The 18,713-nt window shown below is 42.0% G+C and overlaps 1 protein-coding gene across 11 annotated transcripts in view; it reads right to left on the bottom strand.

Annotated features, from left to right (window-relative positions):
• Elf1 (E74-like factor 1) overlaps positions 1 to 18,713 on the bottom strand; it is a 101,318-nt gene that overhangs the window by 16,334 nt on the left and 66,271 nt on the right. For 9 of the 11 annotated variants that reach the window (XM_030247642.1, NM_007920.4, XM_030247640.1 and 6 more), the window contains exons 3-4: positions 5,231 to 5,411; positions 586 to 696 (exon numbers count right to left, since the gene is read on the bottom strand). In XM_030247642.1, the coding sequence (XP_030103502.1) occupies positions 586 to 696; positions 5,231 to 5,411 (292 nt within the window). The remainder of the gene's footprint in view (positions 1 to 585; positions 697 to 5,230; positions 5,412 to 18,713) is intronic. The other 2 variants (XM_011244948.3, NM_001286412.1) reach the window with 1 other exon arrangement.

Genomic DNA, 18,713 nt, shown 5'->3' with positions numbered 1-18,713 from the left:
AATCGATTTAAAGAGAGGTTAATAAGCTGGCAATGAATTTTATACAACAAATGGTTAGGACATTTTTGCCTATTCAATACAATTATCTGTAGAGATGACTATATTATACTAGTCCAGTTAAAACCCAGTGAGAGGCTCAGCAGTTAAGAACACTTGGTGCTCTTCCAAGTTACTAGTGCCCACATCATGACTTACAACTCTAGCTCCAGTTCTGGGATATTAAACACTCCTCCCGGCCTCTATCGATACTACACACATACAATGCACATGTTTACTTTCAGGAAAACACTAATGTACATAAACTTTTAAAAAATAAACAGGTGAAGAGGCAAGAGTTTGCAAGTTTGATGGGGATGCATTGTATGAAATTCTAAAAATAACAAAAACAATATTATGTTGGGGAAAAGAGACATATTACTTTTTATTCTAAATAGTGTCAGTTAAACAGGACGTTTAGCAAGGGCACCACAACTAGAATCTGTCCTTTACAATGTGCTTGGGACCCACAAAAGAAAAGCATCTCTAAAGGGGAGGGCAAGGGTAAGTTCGCAGTGAACACAGACAGGAGCGGTCGTTAGCACTCACTGATTTGCTTTTCATCCAGTACAGGAGGGCTGGGAGAATCTATATTGAGGAGTGCCTCGGCAGCCTCAATGGTCTCAATTGTTTCATCTCCATTATGACAAGAAGCCTCAACTGCAATAAAGAAAGAATAGTATTAGCTACTCTGAAACAGTATGTGCTTCTCCGAACTTCAGCCACAGTGTCCTGAACCAGGACATGCCATTTAATATTGAGCTTGTAGCTTGCATGCATATAAACTATAAGATACAGAACATAAGCCATAATAATAAATATGAGGTGAATATGAAGAAGGTTTCACATTATGCTAGCTGTGGGGCAGAGGGTGTTGTTTGTTTTATTTGTTTTGCTTTTTTGCTTTTTGTCAACCTGACAAGCCTGAGTCATCTGGAAAGTAGGAATCTCAGTTGAAAAACTGTTCCCATCAGACTGGCCTGCATTGATTCAGGAGTGCTCAGCCCACTGTGGGTGGCACCGCCCTTGGGTAGGCGGTCCTGGCTTGCATAAGAAAGCAGGTGCAGGTGGGAGTCTAGAGAGATAGCTTAGCAGTTAAGGGCATTTGCTGTTCTTGAGAAATCCTGGGATTTGTTTCCCAGCACTGCAGGGTGGGTCACAGCCACCTTTAACTTAAGCTCCAGGAGGCCGAGGCCATCTAGTGGTCTCCTCAAGCACCTGAAGGCATATGATACACTCTTACATGACACAGAGAGGGCAGTGGTAGCACACGCCTTTAATCCCAGCACTTGGGATGCAGAGGCAGGTGGATTTCGAGTTCGAGGCCAGCCTGGTGTACAGAGTGAGTTCCAGGACAGCCAGGGCGGTACAGAGAAACCCTGTCTCAAAAAAACAAAAACAAAAACAAAAAAAATTACATAGAGAAAATACTTGTACACATAAAATAAAGAATAAATGTAAAAGACCAGGGGGTTGTATAGGCTGAGCAAACCATGCAGAGCAAGCTAGGTATTGCTCATGGCCTCTGTTCCTGCCTCTAGGTTCTGTCTGAGTTCCTGCCCTGACTTCCCTGAGGGATGTGCAAGTGTAAACCAAATAAACCCTTTCTTCCCCAAGCTGTTTTGGGGCATGGTACTTATCACATCAATAAAGAAGCAAACTAAGATGTGCACTATAGTGTGGGCTAGCCTCAGACTTGCTGAGATGCTCCTGCCTCACCCTCCCAAGTGCTGGGAACCCCAGGTGTCAGCTACCAGCCAACTGCCTTTTGCTTTGTTTATTAGTGTGTGTGTGTGTGTGTGTGTGTGTGTGTGTGTGATGTGTGTCTGGACCATGTCACAAAGTGTGCAGGAAGGTCAGAAGACACATTTGTGGAAGTATTTTTTCCTTCCCCATTCCCATGGGTTCTGGGGACTGAACACAGGTCATTTGACTTTTACAATAAGAGCCATCTCACCAGCCCTTCTCTGGCTGAGTCTATGTTATACAGTCATAGTTGGCCCAAAATATATAATGTAAGACCAGGCTGGCTTCAGACTTATAGTGATCCTCCTGCCTCTCCCTCTTAAATTGTGAGATCACGGGCATTCACCACCATAAAGTAACTAAGCTTCATATTATTAGAGATTTTGGAAAAATCAAAGTCCTAAGACATAATAAAGGCCTCTGTGTTCATTCACAGCTTCAAACACAATCAACAAGTTGTTGATCTTTCGTCCACACCCTCCCACAGTGCTTACTCTCTACAAAGGACCACTGCGAAGGGATCCAAGTCTCCACTTTTATTCATTTGCTTGGTTGTTCTGTTATTTTTGCAATCTTTTATTTATTTGCAGGATGTACACTCATACTACAGCATGTGTATGGAGATCAGAGGGCAGGCTGGAGGAGTTGGTTCTATGTGTGTCCCCGAGATCAAACTCACCAGGCATTTGGCAGCAAGCGCTTTCTCTCTCTGAGCCTTTTTCACCAGCCCTGTTTCTCTTTCAATTTTAATTCAGGACCTTATTATAGCCCACGCTGGCCTCAAACTCGTTATGTAGCTGAGGCTGGCCTACAACAGCTGATCCTTCTACCTCTGCCTAGCAAGTCTGGGACTACAGTCTGGGCCTGCTACTCCATATTTTATCTCTAAGTATTTTAGCATGTTTTCTAAAAGGAGCCTAACACAACGATAACATCGTGTATTAAAAATTAACATCAAATGATTCCATATTGTCATTTTTATCCCTCAAATTCCTTTCGGTGGTGATGGGACACAGCAGGAGAGCACTTGCTGCACATACACAGGTCCTGGATTCCATCCCCAGCAGCAGGAACAACCATTACCATAAGCAAAGCAAGCAGCAGAAGACAGACACGACAGAGGGCGTGTAGAAAGTAGAGAGTCCAGTTAAAATGAGGTCATCACAGTAGACTAAATCATTATCCTGTCAACCCACTAGGAAATCTGGACTTGGACAGTAATCAAGAAGACTCTCTGAAGACAAGGAAGAAGACAGTCTTCAGTAAGCATGGGAGAAAGAAACCAAGCAGGCCAGCATCTTAACCTACAAGGAAATGTTTTTCTGCCAGCTACAGTGGGAGGCACTGTGTTATACTAGCTCTGGCCACAAGGCGGTACCGTTCTAGCCCTTGTCCTTCTCGGCCTTCCTTCCCCCAGCTTCTCAAAGGCTTGATACTACCTTCCCAACTCTGGAATGACAGGAATTAGCCCTTCTTCCCTTCTCATCTTAGATAAGCAGAGAGGCGGTAAGGGCTGGAGTGGTGAGAAAAGAAAGGAAGAGAAGACACAAATAACCTGGCTTTTAAAATAGGCTTGCTTTCTGACACCAGGCCTTTCTGGTTCACTAGGGAGGAGCCTGTTGATCTGTCGTTTCTTGCCACACTATTGCTCTTTTCTTTCTTCTGAGACGTGGTATCATGAGGCTTGTCTTGATTCTCCTGTCCTACTCCCCAAGTGCCGGGCTTATAACCTTGCCGCCCTGCATCACACCATGCATATGTGTTTACTAAGCAATAACTCTTGCTCATACATGTTAGACATTTATATTTTTACTCATTAACATAACTAATCAAATTCTGTGTCCACTTACAGTTGCTTACTTTTAAGCTCTTTCTTCACACAGTCACTTCCCTTTTTATTTTGATTATAATTTGGGGAAGGAATGAAAAATGTTTGCAATGTTTGCTGAAAATGTCAATGCTCTTTCTGCTCCTTCTCACACATAGAAAACCTTTTGCTACTTACATAAATCAAGCCATAACTTTTAAAAGTTTTTTCCTTTTTTTTTTTTTTTTTTTTTTTTTTTTTGGTTTTTTGAGACAGGGTTTCTCTGTGTAGCCCTGGCTGTCCTGGAACTCACTCTGTAGACCAGGCTGGCCTCGAACTCAGAAATCCACCTGCCTCTGCCTCCCAAGTGCTGGGATTAAAGGCATGCGCCACCACTGCCCGGCTTAAAAGTTTTTTCCTATATTAAACATTTTATTGATTTGATATCTACTTTGTTGTCTTAGTACTTTAAAAAATATTTATTTTTATGTGTGTAAGTGCTTTGCCTGCCTGCCTGCCTGCCTGTCTGAATACCATATATGCATGTCTGGTGCAGGTTGTCAAAAGAGGGCACCAAATCCCCTGGAGCTGGAATTACAGACAGTTGGTAAGCTACGATTTCAGCGCTGGGAACTAAAACCAGGTCCTCTGGAATAGCAACCAGTGCTTTTAACCTCTAAGCCATATACTCGTTTGGTATAATTTTTAGGTAGGGTTCTTTCTTTTCTCTCCCTCACCAAATAGCCACACAGTCATTTTTCCTTCCTGTTCTAATTTAAAATGGCACTAGATCATGTGTTAACTTCTTAAAAAGACAAGCACCCGCGTGTAGACATATTCAGTTCTAATAATTCACTTATTCATTCATTAGTGTAAGTTTGTTTTCAATATTCTAACTTCAGTTTTAATATCTGCTAGCATAAGCTACTGATACAAGAAGTTTTCACTGAATACGTCTGTGCGTCAGGTATCATGCCCCACGCTAAGGCAGAATGGTGGGGTGTGCATAGTATGTATTACAATACATTACGGAACCCCAGAAGCCCTCCACCCTGACCTACACCAGGCTGCACATCTCTTACCCATAACATAAATTCCCCACATCCTAAAAATTGAGAGAAGACTGTAGTCAAGTGTGTTTCCAGTATATCTAAGTATAAGAAATAGAAGGCATATCCACCCTGAACTGGGTTCAGGTACATGCACAGCAAGGCAAAGCTGCCAGTAACCTGTTAGAGAACTCATTCTATTTATTATCGTGCCTATAATTAAAACCAGGTGTGTCATGCTTTGGAGAATGATTAATAGAAAAGATAATTATATACCTAATCTATCAATTAAAGTAAAGAAGCACACGAGCTATACCCTTCAGTACTCAGCCCCTCCTTTTTTTAAACCCCACTTTAAAAAGACCCTAAGTTTTATCCTGGGGCCCTTGAATAATCTCATGCTGTGTGTAGCTCACAGTCAGTCTTGATAGGCTATCCCTCTATAATCTCTATAACTGTTCTGCTATGAACAACTTACCTTACCTTTGCAAATCTGTGTGACCCCATATTTTCAAATCCTTGGGAAAAGGCCAAGCACCTAGAACCCCCTGGCCTAGACCCTGAGCATTTGGCCTGCGGTGCGCACACACACCTGTAAGGGTGATGTCGTCATCGTCATCGTCTATGATTTCTTCTTCAGCAACATCCAATGAGCTCTCAGTAATCATGTCATTAGGCTCTTCCACACAAGCTAGACCAGCATAACTATTGAGAATATCAGCACCAGGAACATGTTCCACAATAACAGCAGGAAATATAGCAGGATCACCAAGCTGCAAGAGATGGAAGGGACGAGAAAGAGAAAAGTTATGCTTTGGTTGGATACAATCAAAGAACCATTTTACTTTTTCATAAAACACTTGACACTCGTAGTATTTATTTGCTCGTGTTTTATTAAAGGGAAACTATACCCAGGACCTAACACAAGTTAGGCAAGAACTCAACCACTGATCTATACCCAACCCTATTTAGTCCCGTCTCGCCGCCCCCCAGGCCCATGTGTGTGTGTGTGTGTGTGTGTGTGTGTGTGTTTGAGACAGACTGATCTCTCTACGTAAGCCAGGATGATCTCAAACTCACTCCCCTAAATTCTGGGATGCAAGCATACCCCACCATACCTTCTCCACCACTTACATTTTAACCACCCTTTATGCTGTGAGGACTGTGAACTTCTAACACCCAAACAGTAGTCTTGCCTCCTTTTTAAGAGGCGGGCTCTGTGTATCTCAGGCTACCCTGCCTGCTGTTTACCAGAGGACCAGGAGCTCCTGATGCTCCTGCTCTCATCTCTTAAGTACTGCGATTGCAGGCGTGCCCACCACGTGCCCACCACGTGCCCACCACGTGCCCACCACGTGCCCACCACGTGCCCACCACGTCAGATTCTTCAGCTTAATAACAGTTCTCATTGGTTAATTCTAAAAGTACATCTTAAAATGGCACAGAATTAATTAATATATATATGTATTATATATATATATTAAATACATATATATATTAAAATTATGCCAAAGCATGAGCCAGGAAGTGAAATGCAATGGATGAATAATTAAATAAGCTCTTACTAAAGCTTCCTGCTCACTGGAAGAATCTCGGTTTAGTTACACTTGGCATGGAAGCCTGATTTTAGCACATGTAAACAATTAACTTTCATTTTCTACTGCTGTCCTCCTTTAGGATGACTGTGTCGTGAAATTTTCCTACTGATTCCTGTTTAGAAGATTACAAACTTTTAGGTAGGTGTGGTGGCACATGCCTTTAATCCCAGCACTTGGGGGGGGTGGGGCAGAGGCTGTTCCAGCTCCATGTGTCAGGGAATAGCCTGATGTACACACTGAATCTAGCCCAGCCAAAGCTATGTGCTAAGAACCTGTCTCAAAATAACATCAAAAACACAGTTTATGGCATATCAGAATTGAAAATTTTAACCTCATCCAGCTACTTCACTTTGCCACTGAGAAAACTTCCCCAGGAGGTTTTTAACGACATACTGAAAATCAACTCGGTTGTTCCTTTCTGTCTTGCTTTGTTTCATGATGTTACGTAGCTCATGCCAGCCTGCAACTCACTATGTAGTCCAGAGTATCCTTGAACTCACAGCACTCCTCTGCCTCAGGTTCCCAAGTGCAGGGAAACAGGTATAAGCCACCATGCCTGGCTTCCTTTACATTTGTTATTTTGAAAAAATCTCTAACTTAGAAAACGTGTAAAACTACATCCAAGGATTTTCCTATGACCGGTAATTCATACTCCTCTAGTTCTAAGGTAAGCATCTCTATTATCTTCTGACATGGTTCTGATTTGCTTTCAAGTGGTTGTAGACTTATCTCTTTTTTTAATGTTTACGGGTGTTTTGTGGTCATGTGTGTCTGTGTACCACATGTGTGCAGTGCCTCTCAGGAGCCCAGAGCATTGGACCCCCTTAAACTGAAATATGGGAGTTACAGCCAGCTGTGAGCGGCCACGTGCTGCTGGGAAGTGACTCTGGTCCTCTGGAGGAACAGCCAGAGTTCTTAGCTGCTGAGCCATCTTTCCACCCTCAGACTACCTTTCTAGCCCAAAATACTGGCTTGTTCACTAAATACGGTATCTCTATACAGTATCACAAATATTTTAAAATATCACAAATGAATATGGACAAAGTATTAGAAGGAGGAACTATTCTACTAGTAACTAATCTGAAAATCTGATTCAAAGCCCCTTAATCATCTCACTAATGGTCGTCACAGGGGAGGGTAAGAGAAGAGAAAAAAATCAGGGGAGGAATTTGTCATGGGTGGGTCTGATGCTGTTTGTATCCCATTGCTAAAACTGGTTTCTTAAGGTGTGGTTGCCCCATGAGTAGGGAGGGGAAGAAGAGGACAGACAAGAGAGGAGAAAGCCGCCACGGACCAGAACTGTTTGGCCAGGAGAAACTGCAAGTAACAAGGAGCATTAGAGCCAGGGAATAAGTTAGAATAGTTCTAGTCTAAGTATTTGGCTTATAAATAAAATATCTGGATTGTGTGTCTTTTATATGGGCTAATTTGAACTTGAACTCCAACAACAGAATTTAGTTCTGGATTCATTTTAGGATCCGTGGCTTCATTTAGTAAATATCCTACTTATTTCATTGTTTTGTTCCTCATGAGTACATATTACTAAAGTGGGAAAAGGCTCCTGTTATATAGAAAGTGACATTTTCTTCTGTCGAGTGTGTTACGCTGGAATTACCTATGCCTTTGCTCTATACTAAAGTGTCGCTCTTTTAAAGTAAATGTTTACATAACTGCAGAGTAAGGCCAGGTATTACTTGAGTCATAAAAATGTAATTACTCAAAGTTAATATATATAGTATCCTTACCTTCAAGAATGCCATGCAATGAAACTTATAGGCAATGATCTTCAAGCACATTTGGTCTTACTTCAAAATGTTTCTTCCTGTTTCAGAAAAGTTAGCCAGAACTAACTGGCTTTTCAAATTGTAAAACTAATTTTGAAACTGAAACTAGGGGCTTAAGAATTTACATTGTGAAACACATAAACACATACACAAGCGGTAGAGAAAACATTTACTTTTCAAAGCAAAATATTAACATTTGGGTTTCCTTTTAGAAGAGGCCATGTGTGTGTAAGTGAGAGGACAGAGGCAGGAGTTGGTTCTCTCCTCTCAAGTAAGTCACAGAGTCTGACCCTGGGTGAGCTCTTATCTTCTGAGCCTCATCATGGCTGTCCCTTTCTTTTTCTTGAGCACAGCCTGGTGTGAACATCCAGCAAGCTGAAACGCTTCACCCTCTCTTCTCTCTTAGGAGCTCCAAATCCATTTCTAAAGAGGATGAGCCCAGTGTTCAGAGGGTTTTCACAGGATTTCACCTTATTCTGTACAAGGTAAGAACAGAGCTCACCATCCCATCTATTAAAGATGGGGCAGATAAAGAACTGGGTTAAGAACACACCCAAGGTCACTCACTAAATCCAAGAAAGAGGCATGTCAAATGCAACTCACATGTGGGTGTGACTCATCCAAATAAAACTGGAATATTCCTCCCAATACAAACCTACCTAGTTCTTGCAATTTGAACACAGACTGGCAAGAACATAAATATTACAAGAAACATCTTGACAACTTTATCTGAATCTATATAGCTCCTCCATTTGGGTGTCTGAATGTGTTGTATCCACAAGCTAGAGGTCCGTGTTGGGTGTTTTCCTCTATTGTGTGTACCTGTTTTGTAATATGAGGTTTCTCGCTTAGCCAGGAGCTCATAGATTCAGCGAGAGTACCTAACAGTGAGCTCGGGGCATCCTCCTATCTGTGTCCCCGGCGCTGGCACTGTGCGCATGCACCATTATACATGGCTCTTCACATGGCTGCTGCTGTCCTGAACTCAGTCCTCATGGCTTTGTCAAATGACTCATTCTCCAGCTCTCCTATATTTTAAATAACTAGATATTGTTATTATTATCTTCTTTGTTCTAGTCCTCAAAACTGTAGCTGCTATTCTATCACTAAGTGTAGCTAACTATTTTTCCACATAATTCACAAACACCCTGTCAAATATCACTATTTTCTACCACAGCACTCTCCTCCCTAGAGGAAACTACAATCACCAGTTTCTTTGTTCCCTGGCAGAGATCATCCATGTATACATCAGATAGTTTGTTTCGTACAATACTTTTTTAATTTATAAAGAAAAATTTCAGTACCAGGCATAATTTCCCTCTTGTTGAGAAGGTCTTAAGTTCAATAAGAGAGCCATTGGTTACCAGCAAGGTATGTGAGCCACTACTGTACCCTATGTGTGCCGCTACTGCATCCTATGTGTGCTACTACTGCATTCTTAGGGTTATCATGCCATGCTGGTTGTTGTTGGAGTTTATAGGTGTCACAGCTGGACAGGCCTGTTGGCTCCCTCCCTCCTTTGTTACCTTCTAGTACCATGAAAGCTAGTCATCAGGGAGGAGCACTCAGGTCAGGTTCAGGTCAGAGGCCTGTAATCTAAAGCGCATGTCTTCAGGAATAATTTCTATCTCTAGAAAGCAGCCAAGGTCAATAGCAATAATCTATAATGTTTTGGGAATTTCTCGGACAGCCCTGACCAACAACTCAAACAGGGCTTCTCATACCTGGTACCGGGGGTCTTGTTAGATAATCTGTAGCTCTTGGAAGGGGCATCGTCAGCCTAGATTTTTAAAAATTCATTTAAATGATATGTGTATATGTATATGAAGAATTACATGTATTATAAGTTTTTAAAAGTAGATAATAGTATGATTCCTAACGACGTTTACAGACATCTTCACTGTTATTTGACCTTCCTGGGGTAGTTTGAATATGCTTAGCCCACTAAAGCGACTCTATTAAGAGTTTGTCCTTGTTGGAGGACATGTGTCACTGTGGGGGTGGGCTTTGAGGTCTACCAGTGCGCAAGCTCCATGCATCGAAGAAAATCTCCTCCTGCCTGCCTTCTGATGAAGATATAAAACCCTCAGTTCTCCAGCACCATGTCTGACTGCATACTGCCATCCTTCCCACTATGATGATAATGGACTAAGCATCTGAAACTTTAAGGCCGCTCCAATGAAATGGCTGCCTCTGTATGAGTTGCCTTGGTCATGGTGTCTCTTCACAGCAATAAAACCCAAACTAAGACACCTTATGACTTTTTCAGAAATCCTTACGGTTATTTTACCTCCTCGCTCCTTCTGGATGTATCTCCTTCCCAGCACCCTTGTTAGAACCCCTTTCCCCATCAGATCATTTGTATCCTGGTGTTCTCTTTACTGGGTCCCACCCCCACCCCGATGGTCAGAAGAGCATAAGACCTCAACCCTCCACAAGAACGACAGTCAACTAAGGACTGTGAGAGTGGGAGAGAGAGACTTCCCCATGAAGATCCCTCCATTGGTTATCCAGTAACAATCGGTCAGCCCTGAGAACATGCATCGGAGTTACATTATACATTAGACTGAGGAAGCTGTATGTGGGAACCACCTGCCCCTATTTCCCACGTGCTGGCATGTGCCACCAGCTAATAGAACACGTCCTTACTGAAGAGGTCAGAGGCACTTTTTTTTTTTTTTTTTTTTTTTTTTGGTTTTTCAAGACAGGGTTTCTCTGTGTAGTCCTGGCTGTCCTGGAACTCGCTCTGTACACCAGGCTGGCCTCGAACTCAGAAATCTGCCTGCCTCTGCCTCCCAAGTGCTGGGATTAAAGGAATGTGCCACCACGCCCGGCCAGAGGCACTTTTAAAAGGTATGTTTTCTTTTGAAAGAAAAAGAAGTTTCAATGTACTCATGCCTAAGGTTAACTGTGATGACTGACACGGGGAAACTTTTTTCCAACGTTGCACTGTGCTTAAATATGTCAAAAACTAAACAACTCAGGGTCAGCCTCTAGAAGTTTGAACCAACACGGGCAAAATGGATTTCCTTCATGAGGTTCGTTCATTACTCTGCCAGAGGCATTTGCAAGGACCACCCACAATGGAACTAAGGCAGGAGGACCCAAAGTTTGAGGTTTCGGGAGTTACACAGCCCAGGTCAACATACATAAGGAGACCTGTCTCAAAAAACAGAGACAAAACAATATGAAGCAGGAGAGGAGGAAGACATGGGAGAGGGGGTCAGAAGGAGGAAGAGAGACAGAGAACAAGAAAGGAAAAGACTAAAGTTGGGCATACAGCTCAATGGTATAGAGTACCAACAGGCCCCAGGCTCAATCAATACAGATCAATGGCAGAGAGTACTAGTAGGCCCCAGGCTCAATCAATGCTCAGCAACATTGGTGCGTGGGTGGGGGGTGGGGATGGTAAATCAGACACAAAAAAGGAAAGAAAATATTTCCATTGATCCAAACGTTTACTTAAACATGAAGAACATCTTTAAAGCCAGGACTTGGAAGACAGAAGTAGGTGGGTCTCTGAGAATTCAAGGCCAGCCTGGTTTACAGAGCGAACTCCAGACCAGTCAAGACTGTATCAAAAAGAAAACAAAGTGGAAAGGAAAAGAAGAGAGGCACTGGTTCTGAGACATGGGGGCAGTGCCATGGAGCAAGCAGAGAGAGAATGTGGGAGCCACGAGACAACACTGCAGGAGTGAGTGATGACGTTACACACGGGAAAGCACAGACAAAACAAGGAGGAATAACACTGATCCAACCAACTGCACACTAAAATACTTTTTAAATGTAGATAAAGCTCTAGCTATGCAGGCATGAAGACTGGAGTTCGGGCCCCCATAAATGTCAGGTTGCGGGGTACCTCTAATCCCAATGCTGCAAAGTTAAAGACAGTGAACCCCTTGGGCAAGCTGGCCAGCTGGACTACCTAAATAAGCAAGGCCTGGGTTCAAGTGTCAGACCCTTCTTCAGTAGAATAATATACCCAAACAATGACATCTAATTGAAAGGCGGGCAAAGTGACAGTCAGAGAAAGATTTGACAGAATGAGTCAGAAATAGGATACCCTACTATCACGGGAACAGACAGCAAAGAGAAGCAACTTAAAGAGCACTGAGGGAGAGGGAATTCGGTTCGGTTCAGTCCAGTTTGGAGCAGTTCTGTAGAGTGCAGTTGGGGTCAGTTCAGAGCAGAGCAGTTAAATTTAAAGAAGCTCAGTTCATGGAGTTCAGAGGCAGTCTTTCCCAGCAGAGCAATTCAGTCAAAAGCCAAGCGAAGCCAATTTTCATCAGTTAGCTTGGAGAGGAGTTTGAGCCAGAATAGCTGAGTTGAACCAGCCAGCCAGAGTTCAGAAAGAGCTAAAAGGAGTGAATTTATTCAGCAGTAACTCTCAGAAGCTAAAACATTCTAGGCCGAGGTTAGCAGACAGAGACTGGAAACTGAAGTCTTCAGGGTCCAGGCTTTCAGAAGATTAGGTTGTACGGAAGCAAGAAGCTTCCAGGCCTAGAGCTAGGGCTAGTTAGATAGAAATGCTCTGGGCTCAGCACAAGCCATTTTTCTTATAGCATGGATACAGCTCTCTTCTCATCCCTTCCTCTGAGGAAATAAAAGCAATGATTACTTTACAGTGTAGCTTTAACATTATCTTTGTTACTGTTACATCAGTCTGCTATAAACTTTCTTGGCATTATTACTTTCTCTGGGGATCACTCCTGATTTATACCTATAGTCTTCTATTGCTAAGATATTTTAAGTGTCTCATTAAAATCATGAACATATACCCACAGACAAACACTGGATAGAGGTCAGGGACTCTTATGGAATTGTTGGGGGAACGATTGAAGGCCCTGAAGGGGATAGGAACTCCACAGGAAGACCACCAAAGTCAACTAACCTGGACCCCTGGGAGCTCTCAGAGACTGAGCCACCAACAAAAGATCATTCACAGGCTGGACTGTGGCCCCCAGCACACATGTAGCACATGTGCAGTTCAGTCTCCATGTGGGTTTCCCCCAACAACTGGAGCGGGGCAGGGCTGTCCCTAAAGCTGTAGCCTGAATGTGGAATACATTCCTCAACAGGGCTGCCTTGTCTGGCCTCAGTTGGAGAGGATGTGCTTAATTTTGTAGAGACTTGATCTGTCAGGGTTGGGGGAATACCCAGGAGCTGAACAGTCCCTCTCAGGGAGGGGGGGGGAGGGGGAGGGACAAATATAAAGAACTGAAAGAGCTCACTAATTGATGTCTAGTGCCAAATGGTCAGTCCTAAAAACATATATCCAAGTAACATCATACAGACTGAGCTAGTCATACTTAGGAATATATATATACACACACACACATACATACATACATACATACATACATACACATAGATGCATACAATAACAAGTGAAAAATAGAGGCAATGAATTTGAAGGTGAGTCAAGATGGGTATAAGAGAGGGTTTGGAAAGAGGAAAGGGAAGGGAGAAATGTTGAAATTATATCATAATTTCAATTTTTTAAAAAGAATTCTGAGCTTATTTCAAAGTGGTTCACTTCCCACTTCTTCAAGGTGCTATCAAGTCACATAAAATAAGCAAGTCATATGTTCGTAAGAATACAAGGAGCTGGGGAGATGGCTCACTGCTTAAGAAAACTGGCTGCTTTTCAGAAGACCTGAGTTTGAGTCCCAGCATTCACATGGGAGCTCACAACTCCATTCCTAACAAGCCAATGTCCTTTTCTGGCCTCCATGGCAGGCACACATGTGCTACACAGATGTACATTCAGGCAAACACACACACACACACACACACACACACACACACACACACACACACAAGTAAATTAACAATAGAAGTAGTAAAGTAAGAAACCTGAAAGTATATAACACCTCCCAGGTGAATACAAGACGCTGGGCCCTATTACCATAAATGGAGAGAAAATGCAAACTCCAGTAACTGTTGATCTGAACTCAAGATAAATTGCCTTTTCTCTGGATTGACTAGCAGCTGACTAAAGTATGAGTCATCAAGAATCCAAACCTTCAGAACAACACACTGTAAAACTCCTCACAGAGCCCTTCGTGCTCTCTATAGAGGCAAAGACAGGAGAATTGCTGAAAGTTAAGGCCAGGATCTACACACCAGGGCCATGAAGAAAAGATGGTTTGGGCAAACATATAAATTTCACATGTTGAATTATCTAAGATTTAGATTTTTAAAGTAAGTAAAAAAACCAAAAGTTCTGTTTGAACCGCCATAATAAGTACCAACAACTAAATACCTTCAACAACAGTAATGTCTTCTCACAGTTCTAAAGGCTGGGTTCAACATGAACTTGTTGGTATATGGCTGGTTCCTTCTGCAGAGCTACTCAACTCTCCTTGACTTGTATTGGCTGCCTTCACGCTCACGCGACATCCTTCCCATGTTCCCACCTTTCCCTTCTGAGCGTCCCCCTTCTATAAACAACCACCCCTGTAGTGGGTGGTTGTAGTAGGTCCATTCATTCTAACTACATCAGCAGCGGCATCCTGCTTCCGGATGAGGTCTGTTACACTATGGTAACATGGGTTAGGACTTCAATAGATGAAGAGGGGTTAAGTTAGACAGATTCTACCCCTAACAGGACCCAATTTAAACTAGCTTTACATCTACTGCCTCTATCCCAACCAAAACCTGATGAAAATAAAAATACAGACATAAATTTGATGCTGCTTTTAAATTAAGAATAGACTTTACTCTTCATATTTCAACTCACGTTTTTTTCTCCACTGTTTAAATCTAACTCCTTTTCCAGAAAGACGTTAGAAAAGAGTTTCAAGAGGTCAGAACACTGAGCACAGTAACATGCTCCTGTTACCAGCATGATAACATGATACCAGGAAGACTAAGACAAAGAATGTACTTGACCACAGCAGTTTGAAACCAACATGAGACAATATCAACTCAAGATAAATAAAAACTTATTTATAAAATGATGACAACACCTAAGGAAAATCTGTAGTTTCTTTTATAAAACTTCTACTTTTATTATTCATTATTTTGTTGTTGTTGTTGTTGTTGTTGTTGTTGTTGTGTTGGTATCAACCCCAGGTCTTTGAGCATGTAGGCAAGTGTTATACCTCAGCTATACCTGTAGTCCTGATGTTTCTTTAAAGAAATAAAGTAACAATCTCTCTTGGGCATTTTTCTATTGCTGTGAAGAGACACTATGGCCAAGGCAGCTCTTATAAAAGAAAGCATGTAACTGGGGGCTTGCTTATAATTGTAGAGGTTTAATCCACTGTCATCATGGTAGGACCATGGCAGTATTCATGCACTGGAGCAATGGCTAAGAGCTATATCCTGACACACACACTGACACACACACACACACACACACACACACACACACACAGAGGGGGCTGGCAAGATCTTCTCAGTGACACACTTCCTCTAACAAGGCCATACCCACTCCTACAAGGCCACACCTCCTAATCCTTCTAATCCTTCTCAAGCTACTCCCTGATGACTAAGCATTCAAATATATGAGCCTATGGGGTCATTCTTATTCAAACCACTGTCTACCATACTTTTCTAGCTACTCATTTAAATCTGTCATCCTTATTTCTATGACAAGTTTTAGGCTAGCCTATGCTAATAAGCCCCTTTCTAAATAAATAAAGTAGATTCTCTCCAAACATGTCTAAAAACTTTCCCCATTTAAGTAATTAAATTAATCATCTTTTCTACCTCCTTAAACCCAGCCCCATCCTTGGAAATCAGAAAATAAAACTTAGGGCATCCCACATGCTAAGCAGATACTGTACCACTGATCCACATCCCAATTCTACCTGTTATTTGAGAAGAACTTCACTAAATCCTAACATTACTTAACCTTGTCTGTACACTGGGAAACATTTTAAAACACCAAATAAGTACCAGATAATTCAGAGTATCTGGGGATATGGCCAGGACCTATAAATAAACTTGCCCAAGTGAGTCCAATTTGCACACAGAGTCTAGGAGCACTGATATAAAGGACTATTCAACACTGCATTTGTCAACTCTTTATTACTTGTGCACGTCTCTACGTGACAGATATCTAAACATATATTACAAGTCTTCCATTACTTGCCATTTGTACATAATTTTTATTTTGTTTGTGGAACAGAAACAAAGCAAGCCACAGACCCTGAGGACTAGAGAAAAAAGATTTCCTGGAATCAAAAGTCTGTCCAATCAGGCTCCAAAGCATCTGCTTCTAAAAGTCTGTCTCACTATAGAGAGAAAAACTGACTTCCATGGGTTTCTCTAACTTTACTGGGATTCTTAGTAGCTCAAGAGGAAAGAAATATTATATACAGGTAAATCCTAGAGCATATGTTAAAAGCAAAATTTCAGCCAACATTTTAGCAGCAATAATACAAATCAAACCAAGGGCAGTTCCTCACATTTCAACACTGTCCCTGTAGTTTACTTTAGTCATGGTTCGTCACGTAAGTCATGAGCCAATATCATCAACTTAAAGGAGAAGTGAAGGAACCGAATGGAGGCCATACAGTATGTGTTTCTGCTAGTAAGCTTGCCTAATTCTAGGCCCTGCAGTCCTAGATGGAGACTCAAAAACTACAGAGTGCTACCTCAGTGCTGTCAAGCAAGTTTACGTTTTCAACAAGCTTTCGGATATTAAAAAATACAAGAGCACTCACCCAACTCGTTTGCCAAGTTTCCCTAACAGCAGCTCTCAATCTGTTCCATGGTGATTGTGAAACACCCTGCACAGCTCGCTAGAAAACAGCTCACAGCCCAGAAGCAAAACACTTTCCTCAAACAAGCAGCAGGGTAAAAAGTCTTTCAGAATTCCATCAATGCAGAAACTTTTTTTCAAAAACAATTATAAGACAAGCATGCTTTCAAGTAGTTAATATATATTTGTATCAACACAGACAGAGATATGTACACACACATCACACACACACATCTCTCTCTCTCTCTCTCTCTCTCACACACACACACACACACACACACACACACACACTTTACAGGTCTTGAAAGAAAAATTCTCAGCTTCATAAGAAAAAACAAAAAATCCAGAATGGCTAAAATGAAGCCGGACAGTGGTGGCACACACATTTAATCCCAGCACTTGAGAGGCAGAGGCAGGCGGATTTCTGAGTTTGAGACCAGCCTGGTCTACAAAATGAGTTCCAGAATAGCCAGGGCTATACAGAGAAACCCTTTCTCAAAAAACAAACAAACGAACAAACAAACAAAAAACCCAGAATGGCTAAAATGATCTTGAACAAACAAAAGAAAACCTATAAAAACTGCATGATATTAATACAGAAACAGACAGGTGGGTCAATGAAATTGAAACAAAGACCCAGAAATAAACCCACACACCTACAGACACTTGAGTTTTGACAAAGAAGCCAAAACCATACATTGGAAAAAAAGAGATTATCTTCAACAAATGATGCTGAACGGCTGCATGTAAAAGAAAGCAATAGATCCATATTTATCACCCAGCACAAAACTCAAGTCCAAATAGATCAAATACCTCAACATAAAACCAGACACACTTAATCTAATAGGACAGAAAGTGGGGAATAGCCTTGAACTTGTTGGTAAGGAGACAACTTCCTGAACAGAACACCAATAGCTCAGGCACTAAGGTCAAGAATTAGTAAGTGGGACCTCATGAAACTGAAACGATTCTCTAAGTAAAAGGACACCATCATCAGGACAAAATGACAGCCTGCATACAAATTAGAAAAAGATCTTCCCTTACCCTACATCCACCAGAGGGTGAATATCCAAAATATATAAAGAACTCAAGAATTTAGACACCAATAATCCAAATGACCCAATAAAAAACGGGGTACAGAGCTGTACTGGCTGGTTTTGTGTGTCAACTTGACACAAGCTGGAGTTATCACAGAGAAAGGAGCTTCAGTTGAGGAAATGCCTCCATGAGATCCAGCTGTAAGGTATTTTCTCAATTAGTGATCAAGGGGCTCCTTGTGGGTGGTACCTGGTAGTCTTGGGTTCTATAAGAGAGCAGGCTGAGCAAGCCAGGGAAAGCAGTCCATGGCTCTGCATCAGCTCCTGCTTCCTGACCTGCTTGAGTTCCAGTCCTGACTTCCTTGGTGATGAACAGCAATATGGAAGTGTAAGCTGAATAAACCCTTCCCTCCCCAACTTGCTTCTTGGTCATGATGTTTGTGCAGGAATAGAAACCCTGACCAAGACAAGAGCTAAACAGAGAATTCTCAACAGAGGAATCTCAAATGGCCAAGAAGAACTTAAATGTTCAATATCCTAAGTCATCAGGGAAATGCAAATCAAAACAACTGAGATTCCATCTTACACCCTTCAGAATGGCTAAGATTAAAAACTGAGAGGACAGCCCATGCTGGTGAGGTTGTGGAGCAAGGGGAACACTCTTCCACTGCTGGTGGGAGTGCAAACTTGTACAACCACTCTGGAAATCAATTTGGTGGTTTCTCAGAAAATTGGAAATAGTTCTACTTAAAGACCCAGCTATACCACTCCTGGGCATATACCCAAAAGATGTCCTACCACCCCACAAGGACACTTGCTCAACTATGTTCAAAGCAGCTTTATTCATAACAGCCAGAAATTAGAAACAACCTAGATGTATGTCAACTGAAGAATAGATACAAGAAATGTGATACATCTACACAATGAAATACTGTTTATTCAG

This window comes from Mus musculus, chromosome 14 (genome assembly GCF_000001635.26).
Source record: "Mus musculus strain C57BL/6J chromosome 14, GRCm38.p6 C57BL/6J".
Lineage (NCBI taxonomy): Eukaryota > Metazoa > Chordata > Mammalia > Rodentia > Muridae > Mus > Mus musculus.
This window is presented reverse-complemented; position numbering and strand designations above follow the sequence as displayed.